Below are 24,763 nucleotides of genomic sequence, written 5' to 3'. Positions count from 1 at the left end.
TATAATTCTTCTACTTTATTATTCTAAGAAAATTTCTGTTTTGAACCAATTGCACTGAAGGAATAATTTGGCACACCACTTGTAGTATGCAACAGACATCCCTGAAACTGTGGACATGAAGAGCAGAAAACTATTCAGATGTCTTTTTCACTCTAACTACTTGTAGGAGGTCTGCAATTAACTTTAATACTGACTTTAATTAGAATGTGGGTGGCGGTTCTGTACTTCTCAGACAAAAATCTGCGTTTCATACTTATGTAAAAATAAGCTACTCTCCTTCGGTATAACATCATACATGGTTTTGTTAGTGGGGTGCTGGAGGGTGGGGGATCCCTAGGTCCAAGACAGACTTGAAAGATTTGTTGAAGCTAAAGGGAACTTACTGTAGTTGCAGACACTTAAGGCAACTAGAGCAGCAGCTGCTGTGGATTGTTTCTGTTAAAGAAAGATAATGTAGATGGTATTGTGAAACCATTGGATCGCAGAGCAACATTAATCTTCAACATCATAGTTAAATGTAGTCTTCCAAACACCAGCCTTTATAGGTCATGTCAGTGAGAAAATTTAAATTTTCCTCTCCACAGAGGATAAATACAAGATGGTAAATTCTGAGAAAGGGTAAAGTTTTAAAAAGTTTTGAAAGAGAGGCTGACAACAACATGCCCCAATATCATGCAGAGTTATCCTATATGAGGATATTATCTACTGTTATAGTTCTACCACTGGTTTATATAACAAGGTATAAAAGACTAAACAGACTCACTTACAAGGCTGATTCAAGAAGGCCTACTCAAGAGGATTGATCTATTCAGAATTCCAAGGACATTTGCAGAACTCAGTACAAGTCACTTGAGTGTTTTGAGATCCTTGTCTTAATGCCACCTTCCTGCACACTTTGGATTATATATTTTACTTCTAGGAAGCAATGAAACTCTGGTACACACCCTCAATTTGTCTCAAGTTAACTATGATTAACTTTCTCTGATGTAACAAGTCATAGGCTATTTGGTATATTCTGCCAAAATTATTTTGTAAACACTGCAATGCACCATGATTGATGCCAGCCCAGATTTTTGTCACTGTCAGACTACCACACCCACATGCAAATGGTTCACCTCTGGTTCTCTGCGGGATGCTGTGGTAGCTCTCTGGTCATGGCAGGCTTCCTTACATTTCAGGAATGTTCTCTCACGTTATCATAAGGCCATAGAATGGTTTGGGTTGGAAGTGACCTTAAAGATCACCTACTTCCAACCCCATTCCACAGGCAGGTATACCTTCCACTAGACCAGGTTGCTCAATGCCCCACCCAACCTGGCCTTAACTCCTATCATTACTTTGGTTGCATTTGCTGGAAGGTTTGGGAAGTCGCTTAATACTTATTTTTATACTGTACTATTTCCTTAGCTATCTGACAGCATAGCTCATACTTGCTAGACTTTCTGGCAGGTAATGGCAAGATGCATATTGGCTTCAGTAGGTGGTGGATAAATCCATCATTGGGCAACTAACCATAGAAGAGATGTTCTTTCTTGCCAGTGTAACTAAGAAGCAGAGGTGTTGACAGAAGCAGAGTTCTTAGTATGAAGAAGATCTGGATATTGTGAATAATAGCTGCAGAAAAGGGTGCTAGAGGCAAAGAGCCTCCACGGCTGCATGGAAGATATTTGGAAACATGACCCGAGTGTAAAAGAGCAAAGGCTAAATTTAGAGAGATCTGTGCTGCACTTTTTCTGTAATACAGCAATTAAAATCTGAAAAGACACTTAGCACCTTTCTGCGACATGTGAATAGTCATCCAATTCTGTATCTTTAAATTCTCATTAAGATTGTAGATTCAGCAGTGAATAGAACATAAAATATCCTGTGCAATACTGTGAGTTTTAAATTAACTACAATTGCTGCCTGTGAAAGACTTTTAGATAACATTGTAGCAACCTTGGGCAAAGGCCAAACCTTCACAGTTTGCATTAATATAAAACTTTTGGTTGAGCCAACTATAAATCACCAATACAGTGGTGTAAAGACACAGAAGTAGGAATAAAAGCTAGGGGTGCTGGAATTGCAAATTCTAGAAAGCTGCTCTCAGCTGTTTAAATCCAAAGAGGCTCACAGTTCTTATGTAATATGTCTTTCCATCCCCATTATAGTGATATTAATACCACAAATTTTATCATCCATCTGCACTCTAGGCAAGAAAATATAGATATATTTCATAATTTGAGTCAAAATGTTCTGTCTATGTACCTTTTTAGGAGTAAATAGAACTTACTGATCCAATTCTACTTTGTCTTTTGTGTATTAACTACACTTGTAAAGTTATTTTTACTGCAGTCATGGTGTCTTTTCTGTAGAAATACTTTCCTCTCTACCTACTGCTTTTGCCATCACAGACAGCATGTTACTGCCTTTATAAATGTAGCCCAGCAGAAAAAGGCTTGCACCTCTGAGGATCTGGGTATCACGTACATAGCAGTGCAACTTCTCACTGGGCAAGGCCTGGCCATACAATCATCCTCACAGACCCAGTTCTGCCCTGGTTCTCTGCAGCAATTGGGAGAGCAGGACATCTCAGAGTGAATCCATGAAAGCCAGCAGCTTACCACGGTGTCACCTAAGCTGTGCAGGAAAATGCATAGATGAGGAGAAGGGGCTGCTAGGAAGGTCTCTGTTGCTATGAAGAATTCACTACTCTGTTCTTTTGAAATAAGGAACCAAAGTATTTTTCCTAGCAAAACATGGAAACTACCAGTCTTCTGCTTTTTACCTTGTATCCTACTGGTTAAAGCGCCAGGACATGTGAAACCAAAGTCCCTACCTCTAAAGTGAGTGATTTGGCCAGCCTTCATGCTAAATTCTGAGATGGGTTCACCTAGTTGTTGGTGTTCCTATTAAACATTCAATCACCATTTCAAACTTAGAAGAGAGTTCAGATCGACAACCCCAATCTCTGGGTTATGGTTACTGGGGAACAGAATCAACCCTGTTGTTTTCCTTTCCAGGTGAATTATCTTGGAATGGAAGACAATGTAACTCCAGTAAAAGGGAGCAGGAGATTAGCATGCCATGTACAAAGAGGAGAAATAAATAACAACATTGCTGGCAGCTGAATGAATGAGGACATCATTCTAGAACTTGTTACACATTCAAAACTTCCAAAACATAGAAACTATCAGATAAAAAACTAATGCAAAAAGACTGTGTGTTTTTTTCCATGCAATATGAAAATCTTTAAAACGGATAGCTTGAGGTCCTTTAATGAGGACAACTACTTCCTACTGAAATTTTCCCTTAAGAAGAAAATGCAGGTGAAGACCTGCCTTCACGTCTTCCACTGTCTTTTTTTTTTTTTTTTTTTTCACTTTAGCTTTTACCACAGGGTAAAGTTACTTTATGTCTGATCTTTCTCACTATTTGCAACAGTACGGGTCTATACAAAGGACACTAAGCATTTGTCTCCAAAGCATAAGAATTAAACTAGCTACATATGCACTTCTGAGAAACTTACAAAATACAGAGAGGAATAATATCCACTCCACTCCTCTTGTTCTAATCATCTTTTGTACTATTCATGAACAGAAGAAAGGTATTTTTAGAGCATCTTATACTTAGCCCACTGGTATATCATTAAGCTGAGCTTTCTCCAGTTTCTGGTGACTGAAGGGTTACATTGAACAGCCAGTTTCAGGCTTCAACATTTCAGGATCTGATCCCAGGCAAGCATCAGGGAAAAGCTCCATTAACTGCAGCATCTATTGATCAAGCTTTAAATAATTATTTTCAGAAGATGTCTTACTGTGAGCTTTATGAGACATTTTGTAACAAGATGGGCAAGTGCTGGATTTGCAGGACAATATAAGTTTTGATTCCCATAAATGTCAGTCAAACTTGTAACCAACACAGGAAAATATTTTAATAAAGGTATAATTACTAATCATTTATTCAATTATTGCATTACTAACCTGAGTAATGACAAAATTATCAAAATCCATCATATGAAGTTTACAAAACCAGTGCAAGATGAATTGCTGTTAAAAATAAAAATTCAGATTTCCCTAAGAAAACCCATTTTATTCAAAATATTAATTCTGATTGATTATCACTTGACATGTGAATATAGTTTAATAGTCAATGCAGACACTATTGAATATCTCTGCTAAGATGTATTTGATTTATTGTAAATAAATATATATATCAGAGATAACATATCAGAGATAAAAATTTCTGAAAACAGAAACATTATTGCCAAATCTTCATATAATCAGACTAATTTTCTGCTTTCATGTAAATTGGTGTTTACTGTCAAAAACTAAGTAAGTCCTACAATATTCCCCTATTCCAGAGATTACTGCAGTGGCAAGGACTTTATTACTTAGCCAATTCAAATCCAGGCTGTGTATCTGGTCCTGCACATAAAGTAATTTTAATCTGTATAAACATTCTGGATTTAAAAGTGTTGTTGGAGTCATATTTTACAATGAACTATGAAAAATTAACAGGCAAGAGATACTGTATTCACTTTTGCAATGTGTCAGCTCTGTGGATCACTACTAGGCATTACTGTCAAGTACTAGTCAGTTTTTTCAACCGATTTGAAACCCTAGTTGGAATTTTATGTTCTTGTACTGGGTCTGATGGATTTCATTAAGGACAAAGTTGTGGAGAGACCTGCAAATAAGAAAGAAAAGATAAGTGAAACCCATTTACAATTCCCAGTACCATATGTATGTCTGCCTATGTCAGGGCAGCAAGCAAAGGTTTCAGCATGGGAGCTGGAGAGTTGGGTTTTGAAGGGTGCATTCCTGGTATCTGCTAGTTTGTCAGCACTGGAGCTCCTGGGGATGAGGGCCAACGCGGGCAGAAGATGCTCAAGGACTCTGAGAATTTGTATGCATTTGCCTAGGTAAGGTGAGAAAGCAGAAAGGAGTGTGATGGAGCAGCAGATTCTGGTGAAAGGTGGCACCTCGGGCATCAAACTGTCCCTGTATGGCTCTGTCTACCACCTATAAAAATGAACATAATCAGCTTCAAGATTCAACACAGGATTGTAGCAACACCTGATTTTAGCTTGGTCCTTAACTTCTTAGGATTTCCTTCTATATGACAGAAACCCCAAACCTCGTTTAATGAACCTTGGAAGCAAATGCAAGCATGGTTTGTAGGTTTCCAAGGTCTAGAATTCAGACTGCGAATTTCAAGAACCTAAGGACAGCTACAAGGATGATTACATCTACCTGGTACAAAGCAAGACTCAACAACTGTGAGAATGGATTGTACCTGGAAGTGTTTAAAGCCTGGGGGAGGTGTGTAGGAACTGAAAAGCCAGAGAGCAGAGCAATGGAGAATTCTCACACCGAAACCTTTTCTGTCCAGCCTCTTTGGGCAGTGTTAGACAGTCTTTTTTTCCTCACACAAATGCCAGACACACAGAAGATACTGTCTGGCATTAGAGGAAAGAAGGTTCTGAGATGCTGGAATCCAGCTGCTCCTCCATTCATGCCAGTAAAAAGAAAAATCTTTTTCTCCATGTCCTGGGTTCGGCAGTGGCAGTCATGTTTTTCCTTTGTGTTGGCTGGTGCAGTGCTGTGTTTTGGCTTCCGGCTTGAGAGCGGTGTTGGTGAAGCCGATGTTTTCGGTTGTTGCTAAGTGATGTTTACCCTGACCAAGGACTCTGTGAGGCTCATGCTCTGCCAGGGAGGAGGGGAAGCTGTGAGGAAGCAGGGACGGGGCGCCTGACCCGGGCTAGCCGGGGAGGTATTCCATACCACAGCACGTCATGCCCGGGGTGACGGGTAACTGGGAGTTACCCGGAAGGACAGGGGCTTCCGGGTGGAACTCGCTTTCTTGGCCGGTGGTATCGTATTCTCTTCCCTTGTTATTTTCCCTTATCATTGTTTTAGCTGATAGTAGCGGTGGTGATTTGTTGCTGGACTGTTCTTGTCTCAACCCGTAGGAGTTGCACTCTCTCGATCCTCCTCCCCGTTCCTCCGGGAGTGGGGAAGGGGAGAGCCCCGGTGCAGGGGGGGGGGGGGGGAGATGGACACGGACCTCAATTGTTGTCAGCTCGGCACCACTCACTGGGAGTGAGTGAACAAGTTACCTGACTGGGTTTAAACCACGACAGTTCTTTTTGGCGCCCAACGTGGGGCACGAGGGGTTGAGATAAGAACAGATCTGACTGGATTGATAGTCACTCGTCACAATGCTGATTTATTGGCTCTCAAGGTTGTTCCTCTTGATCTCACAGTTTCAGTACATCATATCTTACGTAGAGCCGGTATTCGCTGTGTTAGTGTTTATTAAGTGTGGGGCTTGGGCTAAGGTTTTTATCCCATTGTACTTTATGGTAATGACTTGTAATACAATAGAATCATTGATCATGAAACTGATCTGGCTTATTTTCCCAGTGTGGTCACCACCTTTATACTTTGGGAGGTATATGATGGAGGTGCTTAGCAATTACACATCTTTTTTCTCCTCCTCAGGTGCTCAACCTGTAAAGGAGACATCCTTTTACCCTCCTAGTCGTCCCCCCAGACCATTTACATTTGAGAGTTTTGAATTTTTTGAATGGCCTTTTAATGCTGCTGAGACTTGTTTGCTGATGGTGATGGGAATCACCATGCTAACACGCATACAGAGTGTGTTTTGCCCACTACTGATTTCAAGAGTTAAGCAGATTCAGATTTGGGTCTTGTCTGGGATCAAACGACGATGTAGGAGGACCGAGAGATTTTCCCAGAGGCTGGACAGCCATGAGTGGCAGGGTGTGTGGGATAGTATGTGCAAGTATCTAGGTCAGTGGGCCCCTCCAGTACTTTGGAATTTCACTACCGAACAACTGCAAAATCCAGAAGAATTAGTAAAACACTTAAATGAGGTGTGTGGTCATTCTGGCCATACCAGAGAGAGACAAATCATGGCAATGTGCTGGGGCTTGGCCTATGCTTACAGGGCCTTGTTCAACACTATCCAGCACCTTCAAAAGGAAAAGAATGTCGGCGGATCTGAGGGCAAAGCGACAGTCGCTACTCAAACTTTGGCTGCAATGAACTGCGCAGCTACCCCAGTGGCAAGTACAGCAGCTGCTCAAACTTCGACTGCAACAGACAGCGCGGTTACCCCAGCTCCAAGCACAGCAGCTGCACCACCCCCAGCAACAAGTCGCTATTCAAACCACAGTGTTAATCACTGCAGCCAAACCAGAGGACCAATTCGTACCAATATCCGTTGCCCCTGTACGCAAGAGAACAAGCAAAAAGGAGGCAAAAAGGGTGAAGCTAGATGAAGAACCAATGAATTCACCACCCGGTCCAGAATCTGATCAGGAGTCATCATCACATGACGAAGAAGAAGAGGTAACTTCTCGACCTTAGACCTCAACCGAGCTGCGGAATATGCCAAAAGATTTTACCCGTCAACCAGGGGAGCACATCATCACCTGGTTACTCCAATGCTGGGACAATGGGGCCGATGGTCACAAACTAGAAGGTACAGAAGCCAAGCAGCTGGGATCACTTGCTAGAGAAGGGGGAATTGACAAAACAATTGCAAGAGAGAAAAAGTCCCTCAGCCTTTGGAGGAGGCTCTTGGCAGCTGTGAAAGAAAGGTTTCCGTACAAGGACGATGTTACGAGTCGTTCGGCCAAGTGGACTACTATAGACAAAGGCATCCAGTCTCTGAGGGAATCAGCCATCGTAGAGATGATCTATCACATCAAGCCGAATAACGGGGATACACCTATAGATCCAGATGAAGTTGAATGTACACGACCCATGTGGCGAAAACTTACACGGAATGCACCGTCATCATATGCCCATTCATTGGCAACAGTGACCTGGAATGACATAGTACCACTAACAGTGGATGAAATGGTTCATAAACTCCGAGAGTTCGAAGACAATCTCACCCCTTCCATCATCTCAGCTGTGAAAAAACTGTCCCAGGACCTCGAACAATTGAGGGACAATCTATCTGATTTATCCAGCTCCTCACGTGTACCAACACACGTCTCAGCTATTAACAAAAGGCGTCCTATTGTTCAAGAGAGGAGATACAAAAGGTATAAGCCACGGGGTACCCTATGGTTTTACCTGCTGGATCACGGAGAAGACATGACAAAGTGGGATGGAAAACCTACTTCAGCTTTGGAGGAACGGGTGAGTGAACTGAAGAGGGGAGCAAGGGCCAAGACTGATCGTCCCATGAGAGCTACGGCTTCAGTCTCTGGTGAGCAGTTTCCCAGATGGAGTGGAAGAGCTGATTTTACTCCAGCTCCTGTGATAACGAAGAATAATCCCTTTCAACACGACTTAAGTGTCCAGTGCTGTGACGACCATTAGAGGGGCCCTGCCTCCAGCCAGGTGGAGGTAGGGGACAATCGGATTTACTGGACTGTGTGGATCAGATGGCCTGGCACATCAGTCCCACAGAAGTATAAGGCTCTAGTAGATACCGGAGCACAGTGTACCCTGATGCCATCAAGCTGTCAAGGGGTGGAACCCATCTATATTTCTGGAGTGACAGGAGGATCCCAAGAGTTGACTGTGCTGGAGGCTGAAATCAGCCTGACTGGGAGGGAATGGCAAAAGCACCCTATTGTGACTGGTCCATAGGCTCCATGCATCCTCGGCATAGACTACCTCAAGAGAGGGTACTTCAAAGACCCAAAAGGGTACCGGTGGGCTTTTGGTATTGCTGCTTTGGAGACTGAGGAAATTGAGCAGCTGTCCACCTTGCCTGGTCTCTCAGAAGATCCCTCTGCTGTGGGGTTGCTGAAAGTTGAAGAACAACAAGTGCCAATTGCGACCACAACAGTGCACCGGCGGCAATATCGCACCAACCGAGACTCCCTGATTCCCATCCGTCAGTTGATCCGTAGACTGGAGAGTCAGGGGGTGATCAGCAGGACCCGCTCGCCCTTTAATAGCCCCATATGGCCAGTGCGAAAGTCTAATGGAGAATGGAGACTAACAGTAGACTATCGTGGCCTGAATGAAGTCACACCACCATTGAGGGCTGCCGTACCGGACATGCTAGAACTTCAGTATGAACTAGAGTCAAAGGCAGCCAAGTGGTATGCCACGATTGATATTGCCAATGCATTTTTCTCAATTCCTTTGGCAGCAGAGTGCAGGCCACAGTTTGCTTTTACTTGGAGGGGTGTCCAGTTCACTTGGAACCGACTGCCCCAGGGGTGGAAACACAGCCCTACCATTTGCCACGGACTGATCCAGACTGCACTGGAACAGGGGCAAGCTCCAGAACACCTGCAATACATTGATGACATTATTGTGTGGGGCGATACAGCGGAAGAAGTCTTTGAGAAAGGGAGGAAAATAATCCAAATCCTGCTGAAAGCCGGTTTTGCCATAAAACGGAGTAAGGTCAAGGGACCTGCACAGGAGATTCAATTTTTGGGAATAAAATGGCAAGATGGACGTAGACAGATCCCCACAGATGTGATCAACAAGATAACAGCAATGTCTCCACCAACTAATAAGAAAGAAACGCAAGCTTTCTTGGGTGCAGTGGGGTTCTGGAGAATGCACATCCCAAATTACAGTTCGATTGTAAGCCCTCTCTATCATGTGACCCGGAAGAAGAATGATTTTAAATGGGGCCCTGAGCAGCAACAAGCCTTTGAGCAAATTAAACGCGAGATAGTTCACGCAGTAGCCCTTGGAACAGTCCGGACCGGACCAGATGTAAAAAATGTGCTGTACACTGCAGCTGGGGAGAACGGTCCTACCTGGAGCCTCTGGCAGAAAGCTCCAGGGGAGACTCGAGGTCGACCCCTTGGCTTTTGGAGTCGGGGATATAAAGGATCTGAGGCCAGCAACTGAGAAAGAGATACTGGCAGCCTATGAAGGGGTTCGAGCTGCTTCAGAAGTGATTGGCACTGAAGCACAGCTCCTCCTGGCACCCCGGCTGCCCGTGCTGGGCTGGATGTTCAAAGGCAGGGTCTCCTCTACACACCATGCAACTGATGCTACATGGAGTAAATGGGCTGCACTAATTACACAACGAACTCGAATAGGAAATCCCAGTCGTCCAGGCATTCTGGAAGTCATCATGGACTGGCCAGAGGGCAAAGATTTCGGAATGTCACCAGAGGAGGAGGTGGTGCGCGCTGAAGAGGCCCCACCATATAATAAACTGTCAGAAAGTGAAAAGCAGTATGCCTTGTTTACTGATGGCTCTTGCCGTATTGTGGGAAAGCATCGGAGATGGAAGGCAGCTGTATGGAGTCCTGGACGACAAGTTGCAGAAACTGCTGACGGAGAGGGTGAATCGAGTCAATTTGCCGAGGTGAAAGCCATCCAGCTGGCCCTGGACATTGCTGAACGAGAAAAGTGGCCAGTACTTTATCTCTATACTGACTCATGGATGGTGGCAAATGGCCTGTGGGGGTGGTTGAAGCAATGGAAGCAGAGCAACTGGCAACGCAGAGGTAAATCCATCTGGGCTGCTGCACTGTGGCAAGATATTGCTGCCAGGGCGCAGAACCTGGTGGTGAAGGTACGTCATGTAGATGCCCATGTACCCAAGAGTCGGGCCACTGAGGAACACCAGAACAACCAACAAGTGGATAAAGCGGCTAAGATTGAAGTGGCTCAGATGGACTTAGATTGGCAACATAAAGGTGAATTATTTTTGGCCCGGTGGGCCCATGACACTTCAGGCCATCAGGGCAGAGATGCAACATATAGATGGGCCCGTGACCGAGGGGTGGACTTAACAATGGACACTATTGCCCAGGTTATTCATGAGTGTGAAACATGTGCTGCAATTAAACAAGCCAAGCGGTTAAAGCCTCTCTGGTATGGAGGACGATGGTTGAAGTATAAATATGGGGAGGCCTGGCAGATTGACTATATCACACTGCCACCAACCCGCCAAGGCAAGCGCCATGTGCTTACCATGGTGGAAGCAACCACCGGGTGGCTGGAAACATACGCTGTGCCCCATGCCACTGCCCGGAACACTATCCTGGGCCTTGAGAAACAGATTTTGTGGCGACACGGCACCCCAGAGAGAATTGAGTCAGACAATGGGACTCATTTCCGGAATAACCTTATAGATATTTGGGCCAAAGAGCATGGCATTGAGTGGGTATATCACATCCCCTACCATGCACCAGCCTCTGGGAAAATCAAACGGTACAATGGGCTGTTAAAAACTACACTGAGAGTGATGGGTGGGGGAACTTTCAGGCATTGGGATACACACTTACCAAAGGCCACCTGGTTGGTCAACACCAGAGGATCTGCCAACAGGGCTGGCCCAGCCCAGTCAGAACTTTTACATATTGTAGAGGGGGACAAAGTTCCCGTGGTGTATATGAAGAATTTGCTGGGGAAGACAGTCTGGGTTATTCCTGCTTCAGGTAAAGGCAAACCCACTCGTGGGATTGCTTTTGCTCAGGGACCTGGATATACTTGGTGGGTAATGCGGGAAGATGGGGAAGTCCGATGTATACCTCAAGGGGATTTGATTTTAGGGGAAAACAGCCAGTGAACTCAATTGTATGCTGTTGCCTGCCGTGTAATGCTTTTATAGCCCATCAACTAGATGTCTCCAGGTCACCAGCGACTGGCCCTGACTTCCCTCCAGCCATCATCCCAACAGAGAATGAACTTGGAACATCATGGACCAAATGGACTCGGCAGCATTATAGGGATTGGTCCATGCACTAAGAAAAATGATCTTTTCCTCTTGGTCTGTATGTATATGGATGTATATATGTGGGAGAGCGATGGTATATTGAAAATGTGGGATCTGAGCACGACGTGAATGGTATGGAATAAGGGGTGGATAATGTCCTGGGTTTGGCAGTGGCAGTCATGTTTTTCCTTTGTGTTGGCTGGTGCAGTGCTGTGTTTTGGCTTCCGGCTTGAGAGCGGTGTTGGTGAAGCCGATGTTTTCGGTTGTTGCTAAGTGATGTTTACCCTGACCAAGGACTCTGTGAGGCTCATGCTCTGCCAGGGAGGAGGGGAAGCTGTGAGGAAGCAGGGACGGGGCGCCTGACCCGGGCTAGCCGGGGAGGTATTCCATACCACAGCACGTCATGCCCGGGGTGACGGGTAACTGGGAGTTACCCGGAAGGACAGGGGCTTCCGGGTGGAACTCGCTTTCTTGGCCGGTGGTATCGTATTCTCTTCCCTTGCTATTTTCCCTTATCATTGTGTCAGCTCGGCACCACTCACTGGGAGTGAGTGAACAAGTTACCTGACTGGGTTTAAACCACGACACTCCCCTTCTGCACTCATAAGAGTCAGGGAGGACAGGATAAGGGGACAAGGAGACAGTATTTGGAAGAGGAGGGGACACTGTCTGGAATCATGGGAAGCGAGAGTATATGTTTGCTGAGGGCTATAAGTCAAAGGCTAACCATTAAAGCAACTGTGATACACCCTTGCTGATAGGGGCAAAGCTCCTGCAATGCCAGGTAGGCAAAAATAAGCACTGATTTCAAATGACGTGGTGCGGTTATCTGAGTCTCCACTTGTCTGCTTCAGGATGCCATCTGATTAAGGACAGTCTGCAGCACAGCTGGCTGAGGCAGTGTATGCTGAATCCCACTGAAATTGTTATTTCAGGAAAAAATAATTAAACTCCCCACATTTTTACTGGGAAGAACACACAGATAACAAGCACTCTCTGATGTGCCATTAGGACTCAAAGGGACATTAGAAAATGTCAATTACTTTAGAACCCCAAGATCGCATGAACATTCATTAAATAATTGTCTTCAGATCAGTTATTTGGTGCAGGAGAGGGTGTGACTGAATCAGGTCATCAAAACCAAACATGCACAGACACAACCACATTCAGCAGCTATAGCATATTGTGCATTGTCTTCCACTCACTGTTCGGGCAGTGAGTGCACCAACAGACTCCAGTTACCCTGATTAGCTTGTGACCATCCTTCTCTGCCACTTTTCTTGCAACCACATTTCCCAAGCTGAGGGGCTTAGCTTCCTGTGGCCAACCCTTGCTTTGCCTTGTGAACCCAATGTCTGTACTGGTTGGAGGTCCTGTCTCATCAGCATGGACCTCTGGGGTGATAGCTGGAGAGCTGTGCGCACCTTGTGTGGGATCTTGTGGGCCCTCTGTACCTATAGCTAAGTGAAAACACTTAACAGCAAAAAGGAAGCAGATGCCAATTTTGAAACGGTTTCTCAAGCCAGTTGTTCTTTGCCAACTAGAAGAGCTAAGCACATGTGCATCTTCCCCTCTGGGTAAATCTCTGGGAGTGTGCTGGTCTTATGACAAAATTAAGGAGCATTGGCTAATGCCTGACTCCACCTGATTCATCCCTTGACTCGATGGGGGTTCTCCCAGTGAAATTTAGGCTCCTTGTAATGCATGTCTATTCCTTCCATCTTCTGCCAATAGCTATTTTTTGTAGGTCTTCACATCTTCTTAAATGACAAACTTTCTTATTTTTGTCCTACTGTAGTTTTCTTCACTTGCATTTACCAAATCCTCTGCAAGAGTATGGACTTTAAATGGTGTTGCTATTAGCATTGTACAAAGAGCTTTATCTGAATATGAGGCTACAGATACTAACCTTGCTTTGCAGCCCTTTGAAATAAGGCTGAGAGCATCATGTAAGCTGATGAAACAGCAATTTCAAACTACAAAGCACAAGTTAGAAATCATAGAATCAATAGGGTTGGAAAGGACCTTAAGATCATCTAGTTCCAAGCCCCCCTGCTAAATCATATCACCCAAGGCCTTGTCCAACCTGGTCTTGACCACTGCCAGGGATGGAGCATTCACAACCTCCCTGGGCAACCCATTCCAGTGCCTCACCACCCTAACAGGAAAGAATTTCCTCCTTATATCCAATCTAAACTTCCCCTGTTTAAGTTTTAACCCATTACCCCTTGTCCTATCACTACAGTCCCTAATGAAGAGTCCCTCTCCAGCACCCCATAGGCCCCCTTCAGATACTGGAAGGCTGCTATGAGGTCTCCATGCAGCCTTCTCTTCTCCAGGCTGAACAGCCCCAACTTTCTCAGCCTGTCTTCATACGGGAGGTGCTCCAGTCCCCTGATCATCCTCGTGGCCCTCCTCTGGACTTGTTCCAACAGTTCCGTGTCCTTTTTATGTTGAGGACACCATAACTGCACACAATACTCCAGGTGAGGTCTCACAAGAGCAGAGTAGAGGGGCAGGATCACCTCCTTCGACCTGCTGGTCACGCTCCTTTTCATGCAGCCCAGGATACGGTTGGCTTTCTGGGCTGCAAGCGCACACTGCTGGCTCACGTTCATTTTTCTCATACAACAACACTCCCAAGTCCTTCTCCGCAGGGCTGCTCTGAATCTCTTCTCTGCCCAACCTGTAGCTGTGCCTGGGATTGCTCCGACCCAGGTGTAGGACCTTACACTTGGCATGGTTAAACTTCATGAGCTTGGTATCAGCCCACCTCACAAGTGTGTCAAGGAGGTCCCCCTGGATGGCATTCCTATCCCTCCAGGGTATCAACCACACAGCTTGGTGTCATCGGCAAACTTGCTGAGGGCACACTCAATCCCACTGTCCATGTCAGCGACAAAGATGTTGAACAAGACCGGTCCCAACACCGATCCCTGAGGGACACCACTCGTTACTGGTCTCCAGCTGGACATTGAGCCATTGACCACAACTCTTTGCGTGTGGCCATCCAGCCAGCTCTTTATCCACCGAGCAGTCCATCCATCAAATTGATGTCTCTCCAATTTAGAGACAAGGATGTCGTGTGGGACAGTGTCGAACACTTTACACAAGTCCAGGTAGATGACATCAACTGCTCTATCCCTGTCCATCAGTTCTGTAGCCCCATCATAGAAGGCCACCAAATTGGTCAGGCAGGATTTCCCCTTAGTGAAGCCATGCTGGCTGTCACCAAGCACCTTGTTGATTTTCATGTGCCTTAGCATGCCTTCCAGGAGAATCTGCTCCAAGATTTTGCCAGGCACAGAGGTGAGACTGACTGGTCTGTAATTCCCTGGGTCATCCATTTTCCCCTTCTTGAAAATGGGGGTTATATTTCCCTTTTTCCAGTCATCGGGAACTTCACCTGACTGCCATGATTTCTCAAATATGATGGCCAGCGGCTTCGCAACTTCATTTGCCAGCTCCTTCAGGACCCGTGGATGGATCTCATCAGGACCCACAGACCTGTGCACGTTCAGATTTTTAAGATGGTCTCAAACCAGTTCCTCTCCTACAGTGGGCTCAAGGTCTTCATTCTCACAGTCCCTGCATCTGCCTTCCAAGACTTGGGTGGTGCAGTCAGAGCCTTTGGCAGTGAAGACCGAGGCAAAGAAGTCATTCAGAACCTCAGCCTTCTCCAAATCCTGTGTAGCCAGTTCTCCTGAGAGCTTCTTGAGGGGGCCTACATTCTCCCTAGTCTGTTTTTTATTTGCTATGTACCTGTAGAACCCCTTCCTGTTATCTTTGATACCTCTAGCTAAGTTTAATTCTAACTGAGCCTTAGCTTTCCTAACCTGGTCCCTAGTCACATGACAGGCCAACTTCACTAATCATTACCCATCCACTGTATGTATGCAAAGATGTATCTTTTTATGACATTAGTTATGGGTATTTATTAGGTTTGGGTATTTATGTTTGGGGGTTATTCAGAATGTATGAAATGGTACTTTCTCTCTGGTATATTTCAGTTGAAATTATTAAAGTTTTTAAAAGGGGCACTTTTATGATATTTTCTATTTTTTATTAATTATCTTGAACTTATGTATGAAGAGGCTCCTTTGGACTGCAAAAATCTCCCAGGCTAAAGGCATATGAGGAGGAACAAAAATATGATTTTTTGTATAATGCAAAGAAGTTTTCAAGTAAATGGAAATTAGAATCAGTAACTACAAGGTCCTTGTGTTTATCTAGCTGCATGGTTTAAAAAGGAATAGACTTTTCCTGGGCTAAACGTCAACAGAAAATTGTAAGAAACAGTGCAGTTCACTCCATGACCTTCACTCGTGAAGTCCTTTACACTTTATGATTCTGTTTTCTTGGGTTTTGGTGGGTCTTGGTTTTTTGTTGGGTTTTTTTTTTTTACTCTCCCCAAGTGTACTTGGGAAGTCTGGGACTTGGAAACCTCAATTTTAGTGCAAATGCACCCAGAGTACATTTAAAGATGATGTTCTCCCTCTCTCCTGTTTTCCTGGTCACCCTTCTATTGGCAGATTTGCAGTTTTTAAAATTTAAAGATTTTCTCCTTAAATGCAATTTGTCCTTTTTTTTTTTTTTTGCTACTTTTAATTATTTTTGTCAGCCTTATATGACATTGCAGCAAGACAGTGCTCTTGCTATATTATCTGACTACCTTGCCAGATGGCAACAAGGGAATTCTTCAGTACTTGTGAATTAGTTTGATATCACCTGTCAGTGAGAGCTTACTTAGGGTGTAAGATAAAGGCTCATGACCACAGCACTGGCACAGTGATTTCTGCCATGTATTCCCTGTAATCACCATATGCAGTAGATGTTTATCTGGTTGAGTTTGTACCTTAGCATGAAGTTAAAAAAAAATAATCCTGAAGAAAAAGTGAATACCTCTTCCAGATGGCAATGAAAATATTCTCTCCCTGCCAGAATTTGTAAAAGAGGATACTTTTCTTGCAAGAGTAAAGCACACCTCTCTGGCAATGCTATAAGGTACTGCTGCTGCAAGGCAAGAGACAACAACGTTTCTCATCTTGCTCAGATTTCAGAAATGCACTCCTTGTGACAGCTGGCTTCCTACTTGTGTACCTCTGAAATTGCCCTAGATTAACATAAAGGTTATTTAGACGTCTGAAAAAGGTTTGGAAAGGCTGAAAGTATAGCAGAACTCTGCTGAGTGCTAAATCTAGTAATTTTATGGTTAGAATTACTACCAAGAAAGGACTTAGAGAAATGCTGGAAAAACAGCAGGATGTTGCTCTGTGGTCAGTGTGACTTCTTTTCATCATAGCCAGAACACTGCTGAAATTGAGTTTAAAAAGGCATCCCAGAAGTAGACACAGGTAAGTAAAGCTGTGGCAGCTTTCATGTTATGGATGAACACAGAATTCAGTGAGAAGTAATACTGTCATAAATCATCAGAAAGGTGTAAGTCAGAAGCAAAAGATTATTAGGGGTTTGAATCCATCTCTTGCTAGTGGACAACTGCTGTCTGCAACATGTGTATTTTGCAGCTCTTGATGCAAACTCACAATGCCAAATGCAAACATCACACCAGATGTGAGCAAAGCAGAGGGAGCAGGGCTTTGTCTCCTATTTGTACCACCCCTTCCAACGAGTTCCTGTGATGGGTTTGACTGGGATAGAGTTAATTTTCTTTATAGTAGCAAGCACGGGGGGCGGGGAGGGTATTTTGGATTTGTGCTGGTTTTCTTACTGCTGAGCAGCGCTTACACAGAGTCAAAGCCTTTTCTGCTTCTCACCCCACCAGCGAGGACTAGAGGTGCACAAGGAGTTGGGAGGGAACACAGCCAGGACAGCTGAACCCAAATGAAACAAGGAATATTTCATAACATATGTGGTCATGAGCAGCACACAAAGCTGGGGAAATAAGGGAAGCAGGGAACATTCAGAGTGATGGTGTTTGTATTCCCAAGTTACTGTTATGTGTAATGGAGCCCTACTTTCCTGGAGATGGCTGAACACCTGCCTGCCCATGGGAATCAGTGAATGAATTCCTTGTTTTGCCTTGCATGTGTGTGTGGCTTTTGCTTTACCTCTTAAACTGTCTTTATCTCAACACACAAGTTTTCTCATTTTATCTCTTCTGATTCTCTTCCCCATCCCGCTCTGAGAATTGAGCAAGTGCTTAGGTGGGGATTAGTTGCCAGCTGGGGTTAAACCACATACATATATACTTTAGTGATTTGGTATCTTGTGCTTGACTGTTATCCACCACTCCTGGTTCAACCTATGGGTAATTTGCATTCCTGAGAAACTTACAGACTACAAAGATTTTTATCCATAACAGAAGAGAACTTTTATATGTGCACTGTTTGCAACATTATGTTCTGCTAAACCGTGAGCCCAAAATACTCACTAAAGCTTTAGTGACTCTTCATTACAAAAATTACTATCCGGTCCTAAGAACATCTTGCTAATGTTAGTGGGTGGACCATGATGCAACAGCAGTGGTTTCAGAGATTAATATTTTTTGGTTGTTGCTATTATTCACAGCATTTCCAAAAGAATAACACAGCTCTGCTTACATTTTTGAAAAAAAAAAAAAAACACAACATTTTCAAACATTCACCACCAGTTAAACCTAGTTGCTTCTAGGAAATTCCTTCAGCAGCTGGGAGAAGACTCACAAATGGTGATCATGAAGCTTGCTGTAGAGTCATGTATTAAAAATTGCTTGAATTTTATAATAATTTATACAGTTCAAATAATGCATTCTATTTATATACCTTTTTCCCTTTGTCGCCATTATTGAAACAGCAAGATTTCTGAAGAAATAAAATAGGCATCATTAGATGTTAACTACAATCAATTAGTAAGGTCAGTAGCAAAAGCATTTATCAACTGAGAAATAAAGAATGTCTTTGAACTATTCAGAAAAATACTAAACTTGTGGCTGAATAATTAGACACTATTGAAAAAAAGTGTTTAATTTCACTAACTCAACCACTGTGCTCAAAAATCTTTCTCTTTAATGTATAGTGAAAACATATAGCTCAGTGCAGGAATGGTTTAAAAAGCTTAGCTCAAGAATGAGAAGCATAGAGTAACTTCAAGTGTCTTAACAACAGCCATGTCAAGTTGGCATTTATTCCTCAGTTTGTGAAATTATTAAAAGAGTACAGAAAAAGATATCAAAAATCTAGAGAAAGTCAGTAGTTTTGAAGTCTGTACTTCAGAGGTTTTAATATGAATGTTGGTACTCATTGAAATCAAACTGCACTTGAATGAAAGCAAAGTTGGAACAAATACTTTGAAATGTATTTTTTTTTCTTCAAAAAAAGCCCTACCGTTTGTACCGTTCTTACCTGCAGAGGTTTTCACAATTTCTGAAGTGTTTCTGAGACCCATAAAGTCAAACTGATAGAGTCTCCAAGATTTCTGGTCAGCAGCCTCCACAGAGTTTTTCCTCCATCTGTATATCATTTCCTCTTTAGGGTAGCCATCTAGAAATTAATATATATATATATATATATGAATACATTGCATGACATAGAAAAAGATACTGCAAAACAGTATGTGTTCACTGATTGAGTTATTTGGGAATACCTAAATTTTTGATCTGATGCTTTCTCAGTGAGTTTGGTTGTGTAATTCAGCTAAAGAGTTATAAGGCAATTGAAAAAATAGATTCACAATACTGGCAAAACTGTGATTTTTAACAATTATTTCTTTTGCAATTGAGAGAAATTCAGATCAGTTTTATCAGAAGCAAATCTCTTCAGAGATGCAGTTGATTGTACTAATTTGAGGTCCAGACAGAGACGTATACTACTTTATGTATGCTCTGAAGAAGCTGTGCAAACAGCTAGAATGTGAAAAAAAGTGGGGTGCTGGGGGAGGCAGGGCCAGTGTAAGTCGTAAACAATTGAAAAGGACAGATGCTTTTAAACATGACAATAGTTCAAGTGTGATGCGTGCCACTGTACATCTGAAATGAGCTCAATATAGTGCAAAAAAGCAAAATTTTAATTACTATGGGATTTTTTAAGTGGTTAGCCATCATATTATTTCAAATGGCTCTGGTATTTAATGAGATCACCTGATAAAGCTGAAAAAACTTCAGAAAGTCTTCATTTATCAACTTAGCTCTCAGTAGTCATAATTAATCCTTATGCCAATATTTAATTTCCTTTTTGTTAGAGAATGGCATTTTCCAATAGAATTCTAACAACAAATCTTCAAACAGCCTAAACCGTAATAATAGACCACCTAGAACACAACAGTGTGCCCATGCTAGTTAAAACGAGATTGTTCTCTAATGCATAAGACAATAAATTCTTATTCATCTAATAATTAATATAGTAGATGTAGATTACACGGAAAATTAAAAACCTAACAACAACAATAGCCAGCTCATATAACTGTCTTGTCAGTAATTTTTTTTCCCCATTAGATACTGATGTTTTCTCATATTTGCATTGCAAAACAACTTCTCTGTTCATGGTGCTATATCCTTGACATTTTCCTCCTAAGACTGTCTTCTTCAGCTTGTTTAAGATTCCATCCTGCTGGGGCACTTCTGTAAGGTGTGCATGGCCTCATTTATCCCTCTCACTAACACAGCATGAAAAGTACCCACAAGTCCCTTAGTTCTAATCTGTAGAAAATGACTATGTGTTTATTCAAAATGCCACGTTCATATATTTCCCATCAATGTAAAATAACGAAATAACCCACAAAGGACCCAACTGAGTAACAAACACAATCCCTGCCGCTCTCCATGAGAACTCTTGCTGTCAAGTACATTTGCTGCCAATTCTGCTGTGCCAGTCTGTAAGACTGATCTAAAGGTTAATTTTTTTTGGCTGGCTGACTATGTCAAAGGATGCAGAGGCACAGTGAAAGAAGTCAAATTTTGCAGGGCCTTTTGAGCCTTAGCCCTGAATCCTCTGAAGTCCTTTCAAGTCTGGCTCCTATTTGACTGAGCCCTCTGATCATATTTATCATCGAATAATGTGTCTTTCTAAGAGAAAGCCTTCTTCTCAAATTGACTTAATCTGTAGAGAACTTGGTATCTTTTCCCCACAGTTCAGAAGGGAAGAAGCATCAGACGGACTCCTCACCACGCTGTGGCTGCTGTGCCCTCACTCTGGACAGTGGTGGCAGAACTATTCCTTCCTCACAAAGCAGTATCAGGACCACATGGGGGACTGCCATGTGGTCTGAATCCTAATTGTACCTCCTGATTTGTCTCCTGATGCAGAAGAAATGAAATCCTTGCCCTGTTGCACAACTCACACTGCAGAACTTGTGACCCTAAGTGCTAATTAGGAGATTTTATAGCAGGCAAAGGGGCCCCTTTTCTCAGGCAGATTTCACCATAATCATTGCTTCAAATATCTTGGAAAATATGCTAAGGTAAAAATGCTTCAAATATCTTGGAAATAACACAGATTTTCTTTTTTAAAAATATTGGTCCAAGATGAACTTTTAATATATTTTTTTCAATTTACTGAAAAAAGTTCTGACAAAATTTGAATTCAGTTTCTTCCTGATTCTTCTTTTTTTTTTTTTTTGCTTTTTTTTATCCCATGGCCACCCCACCAAAAATCCATTACACCATTAGTTAAGCTTGAAATGTTACTATCATATTATCCAAGGCATAGCTGTTTATCCTCACATGAGCTGCATGTAGTCAAGAACAAGTTCATAAGACTCTTATCCTTCAGCATTATTCCCATATTTGTGCCTAAGAAGAGACAGATTCAATTTCAGAACAACTACTTTCTGCATAATTCATCATTATTAAACAGTAAGCACCTGACTTCAGGGCAACATCATGCCCTTTCAGTAGTAGTTCCCTTAATCTACAGTCACTAACATCTGCTATTACAATAGTTGAGTTACTTACATCAAAGGAGGTAAGTATTAGTGATTCAACGGGGGTTGTTTCAATCTGCTAAATAACTGCTGTTATGTTCTGCTCCAGTGACAGGTGACTTTACTTCTCAATTAATTTAAGAGATATATTTCTTATGGAATAATGACACATCTATTTGGACAGCATATCACTCCTAGGATTCATTTAACTTACAAAATGGACTGTTGTGATGGTTCTTCTTTCAGTGATATAAAATATTTCCTGTATACAGACTAATCTCTTCTATCCCTCATTATAAAAATATATCCTTCACTATAGAAATATCAGAGCTGGGGAATTTATTACCTCCACACACAAATGCAACTGCTGCTGTTCAGCCCACAATGTAACTAAGAGTATATTAACTATAAAAGTATCTGGTTTCTTTCCCTTCCCCAGCATGACAAATGGCAGTAAATTGTGTTAAATTCTTCACACTGGGGATTCAAGCCATCCACATTAAACAATTTGCTATCAAGTGTATTTACTCTGTCAGGTTGCTTTAGGCTATGTAAGAATATCCATACTGCAGCAGGGTAAGGGTTCAGAAGGTTCTGGAGCTTTTCCAGCAGTTGCTGGTAAGACAGCTAGGGGAATGTCTTGGGAAGAAGACAACCAAGTGTGTGTTCTGCATTACAGCCATTCAAGTTCTGGCAACCTGTAACTCAGTATCTTCTCAACCAAAACCTGCATCAACACCTTCATTATCCCTCCCATGAATTTACTTGATTGCCTTTAAATTCTCCTGCTTTTTGGCCTGATTGTTATTTTTGCAGGCTGTGCTGTTGTTATTCACATCTTCTGCAGGTTTTAGATACATACACCACCATGTCTAAGACTTCCAAACAGCACCTTGACGATTTAGTTTTTTGCAAGACTGGTACTACATGCATTTGTAAAATCAACTGAAGAACAAATCTGGATGAAAACATTTCTTTAAGAGCCCAGTAGAAATTATCTATGTAATACCTTCTGTTTACTTTCATCAAACATAATGGCTTTTCCAGTAATAGGTTTGGTACCTTTGTTACTTTACTCGCAGGCTTTAAACACATACATTTTCAAAGATTACCACAGACTTGAACTGCAATAATGCAAATATGGATAAGCAATAAATGCACTTTTTGTCATTTTGGAGGTGAACATATAACAGAAAGCAAAATTGTCATGACAACCTGTGATGTCCTCTGGATATTGTTCTACCTGCCTTTTGTTATTGGAAGAAATGAACTCATGTTAACACATCTTCTCACATCACCACCATATAATTTATAATTTATAGGTTAAAAATACTTGAATTTCATTCTTCAAGTTCATAGTGCTTCACTTTCTAGGGAAACTGAGCAATTTGTGACAAAGCCTGCACCAAAGAGCTGGAAAAATGGTCAAGGCCAGAAACATCTCAAGACTTGATGAGAGGCGTATGTAATCACAAGATAGCTGTGAGAAATGGTGTCAAGTGGCCCTGAAACACATTTGCTACAAGAGCCAACACTGATTTAAAACCAGAAACTTCCGTAATACAGCCACTGATGTATCCATGCCTGTTAGCGCATACTGCCTCTAACCTTGATTTTCTCAATGCTATTGTTGGTCTGGGCATCTTAGATCAATGCTTGATTTCTTTGTTTCACCTTCTTTTCTGTGACAATGGGTCTATTTTAGGAAGTGAGAAGAGGTAGAAAGAAGATAGCAGGAAAGGGGTGTCATGGTTTAAGCTGGCAACATGCAGCCGCTTGTTCACTGTCCCCTCCCTCCTTCCCCAATTCTGGGTGGGATGGGAAGGAGAATTAGAAGAATATAAAACCCACAGGCTGAGAGAAGAACAGTTTAGTAACTGAAGTTAAGTAAAATATAATGAGAATAGAAATAATACCTACAATAACAATACTAGTAATAATACTAAGGAACAACAAAAAAAAAAGGAGAAATAAAATTCAGAAAACACAATTGGTGCACAGTACAATAGCTCACTACCCAATGATTGATACCCAACCCCACCTGAGCACTGATTGGTCCTTTCTGTGTAACTCCATCCAGTTTATATACTGGACATGATGTGCTGTGGTATGGAATACCCCTTTGGCTAGTTTAGGCCAGCTGTTCTGGCTAAGCTTCCTCTTCACTGGCAGAGCATGAGAGATTGACAAATCCTTGATCAGGGTAAGTGCTACTTACCAACAACTAAAACATTGGTGTGTTATCAGCATTGTTCTCAGACTAAAGCCAAAACACAGCACTGCACCAGCTGCTAGGAAGAAAATTAACTGTACCCCAGCTGAAACCAGGACAAAGGGTCATGTCAAAAAGGACACAGATTACTTGAAGAACTAGCTTATATCTAAAAAACCTTCTTTAGAAATATATCCAGGATATAGAAAGACAGAAAGGCATGGAAAAAAAACAACATCTTTCATCTCTCCAGACATATTTCTCTTCCTCTGTGAAATCAAGTCAATTTTACTGCTGGTTCAACACACTTTGTATTCACATGTAACACAGGGAGACCCAGGTTGTAGCAGAGGGAATAATACAAGAACGTTCATCTCTCCTTCCCAGACTTGGAAAAATTTGGATACTCAGATTATGCAATGAGGAGTTAATGAAACCAGCAGCAAAGCTGAAATTGTGGGGGAAGAAGGCAAGAAAAGATCAGTTAAGTTGGTTGATGAGAACATGAGCTGGTAAGGTGCACTTGCAACCCAGAAAGCCAACCATATGCTGGACTGCACCTAAAGAAGTGTGACCAGCAGGCCAAGGGAAGGGATTCTGCCCCTCTGCTCATATCTCCTGAGACCCCACCTGGAGTACTGTGTTCAGCTCTGGGGTCCCCTACATATGAAGGACATAGACTTGTTGAAGAGAATCCAGAGGAGGGCCACAAGAATGGTCAGAGAGCATCTCTTCTATGAAGACAGACTGAGAGAGTTGGGCTTGCTCAGCCTGGAGAAGAGAAGGCTCAGGGGAAACTTTATAGCAGTCTTCCATTACCTAAAGAGAGACTACAGGAAATCTGTGGAGGGACTTTTTACAAGGGCATGTAGTTATAGAAGGGGAATGACTTTAAGTTGAAAGGAGATGTAGATTAGATATAAGAAAGAAGTTCTTCACTGTGAGGGTGGTAAGGCTCTGGAATAGTTTGCTCAGAGGAGTTGTGGTTGTCCCATTCCTGGAAGTGTCCAAGGCCAGGCTGGAGGAGCC

At 42.6% G+C, this 24,763-nt stretch overlaps 1 protein-coding gene across 2 annotated transcripts in view; it reads right to left on the bottom strand.

Annotated features, from left to right (window-relative positions):
• The window catches only part of GABRG3 (gamma-aminobutyric acid type A receptor subunit gamma3), a 335,383-nt gene that overhangs the window by 44,895 nt on the left and 265,725 nt on the right, over window positions 1-24,763 (bottom strand). For both annotated transcript variants that reach the window (XM_057404470.1, XM_057404471.1), the window contains exon 6: window positions 19,008-19,145. In XM_057404470.1, the coding sequence (XP_057260453.1) occupies window positions 19,008-19,145 (138 nt within the window). The remainder of the gene's footprint in view (window positions 1-19,007; window positions 19,146-24,763) is intronic.

Source organism: Pezoporus wallicus, unplaced genomic scaffold (assembly GCF_028554395.1).
Source record: "Pezoporus wallicus isolate ANWC-B61680 ecotype Strahan unplaced genomic scaffold, APGP_CSIRO_Pwel_v1 contig_5787, whole genome shotgun sequence".
Lineage (NCBI taxonomy): Eukaryota > Metazoa > Chordata > Aves > Psittaciformes > Psittacidae > Pezoporus > Pezoporus wallicus.
Note: the sequence above shows the minus strand (reverse complement) of the source record. Positions and strands in the feature narration are given on the sequence as shown.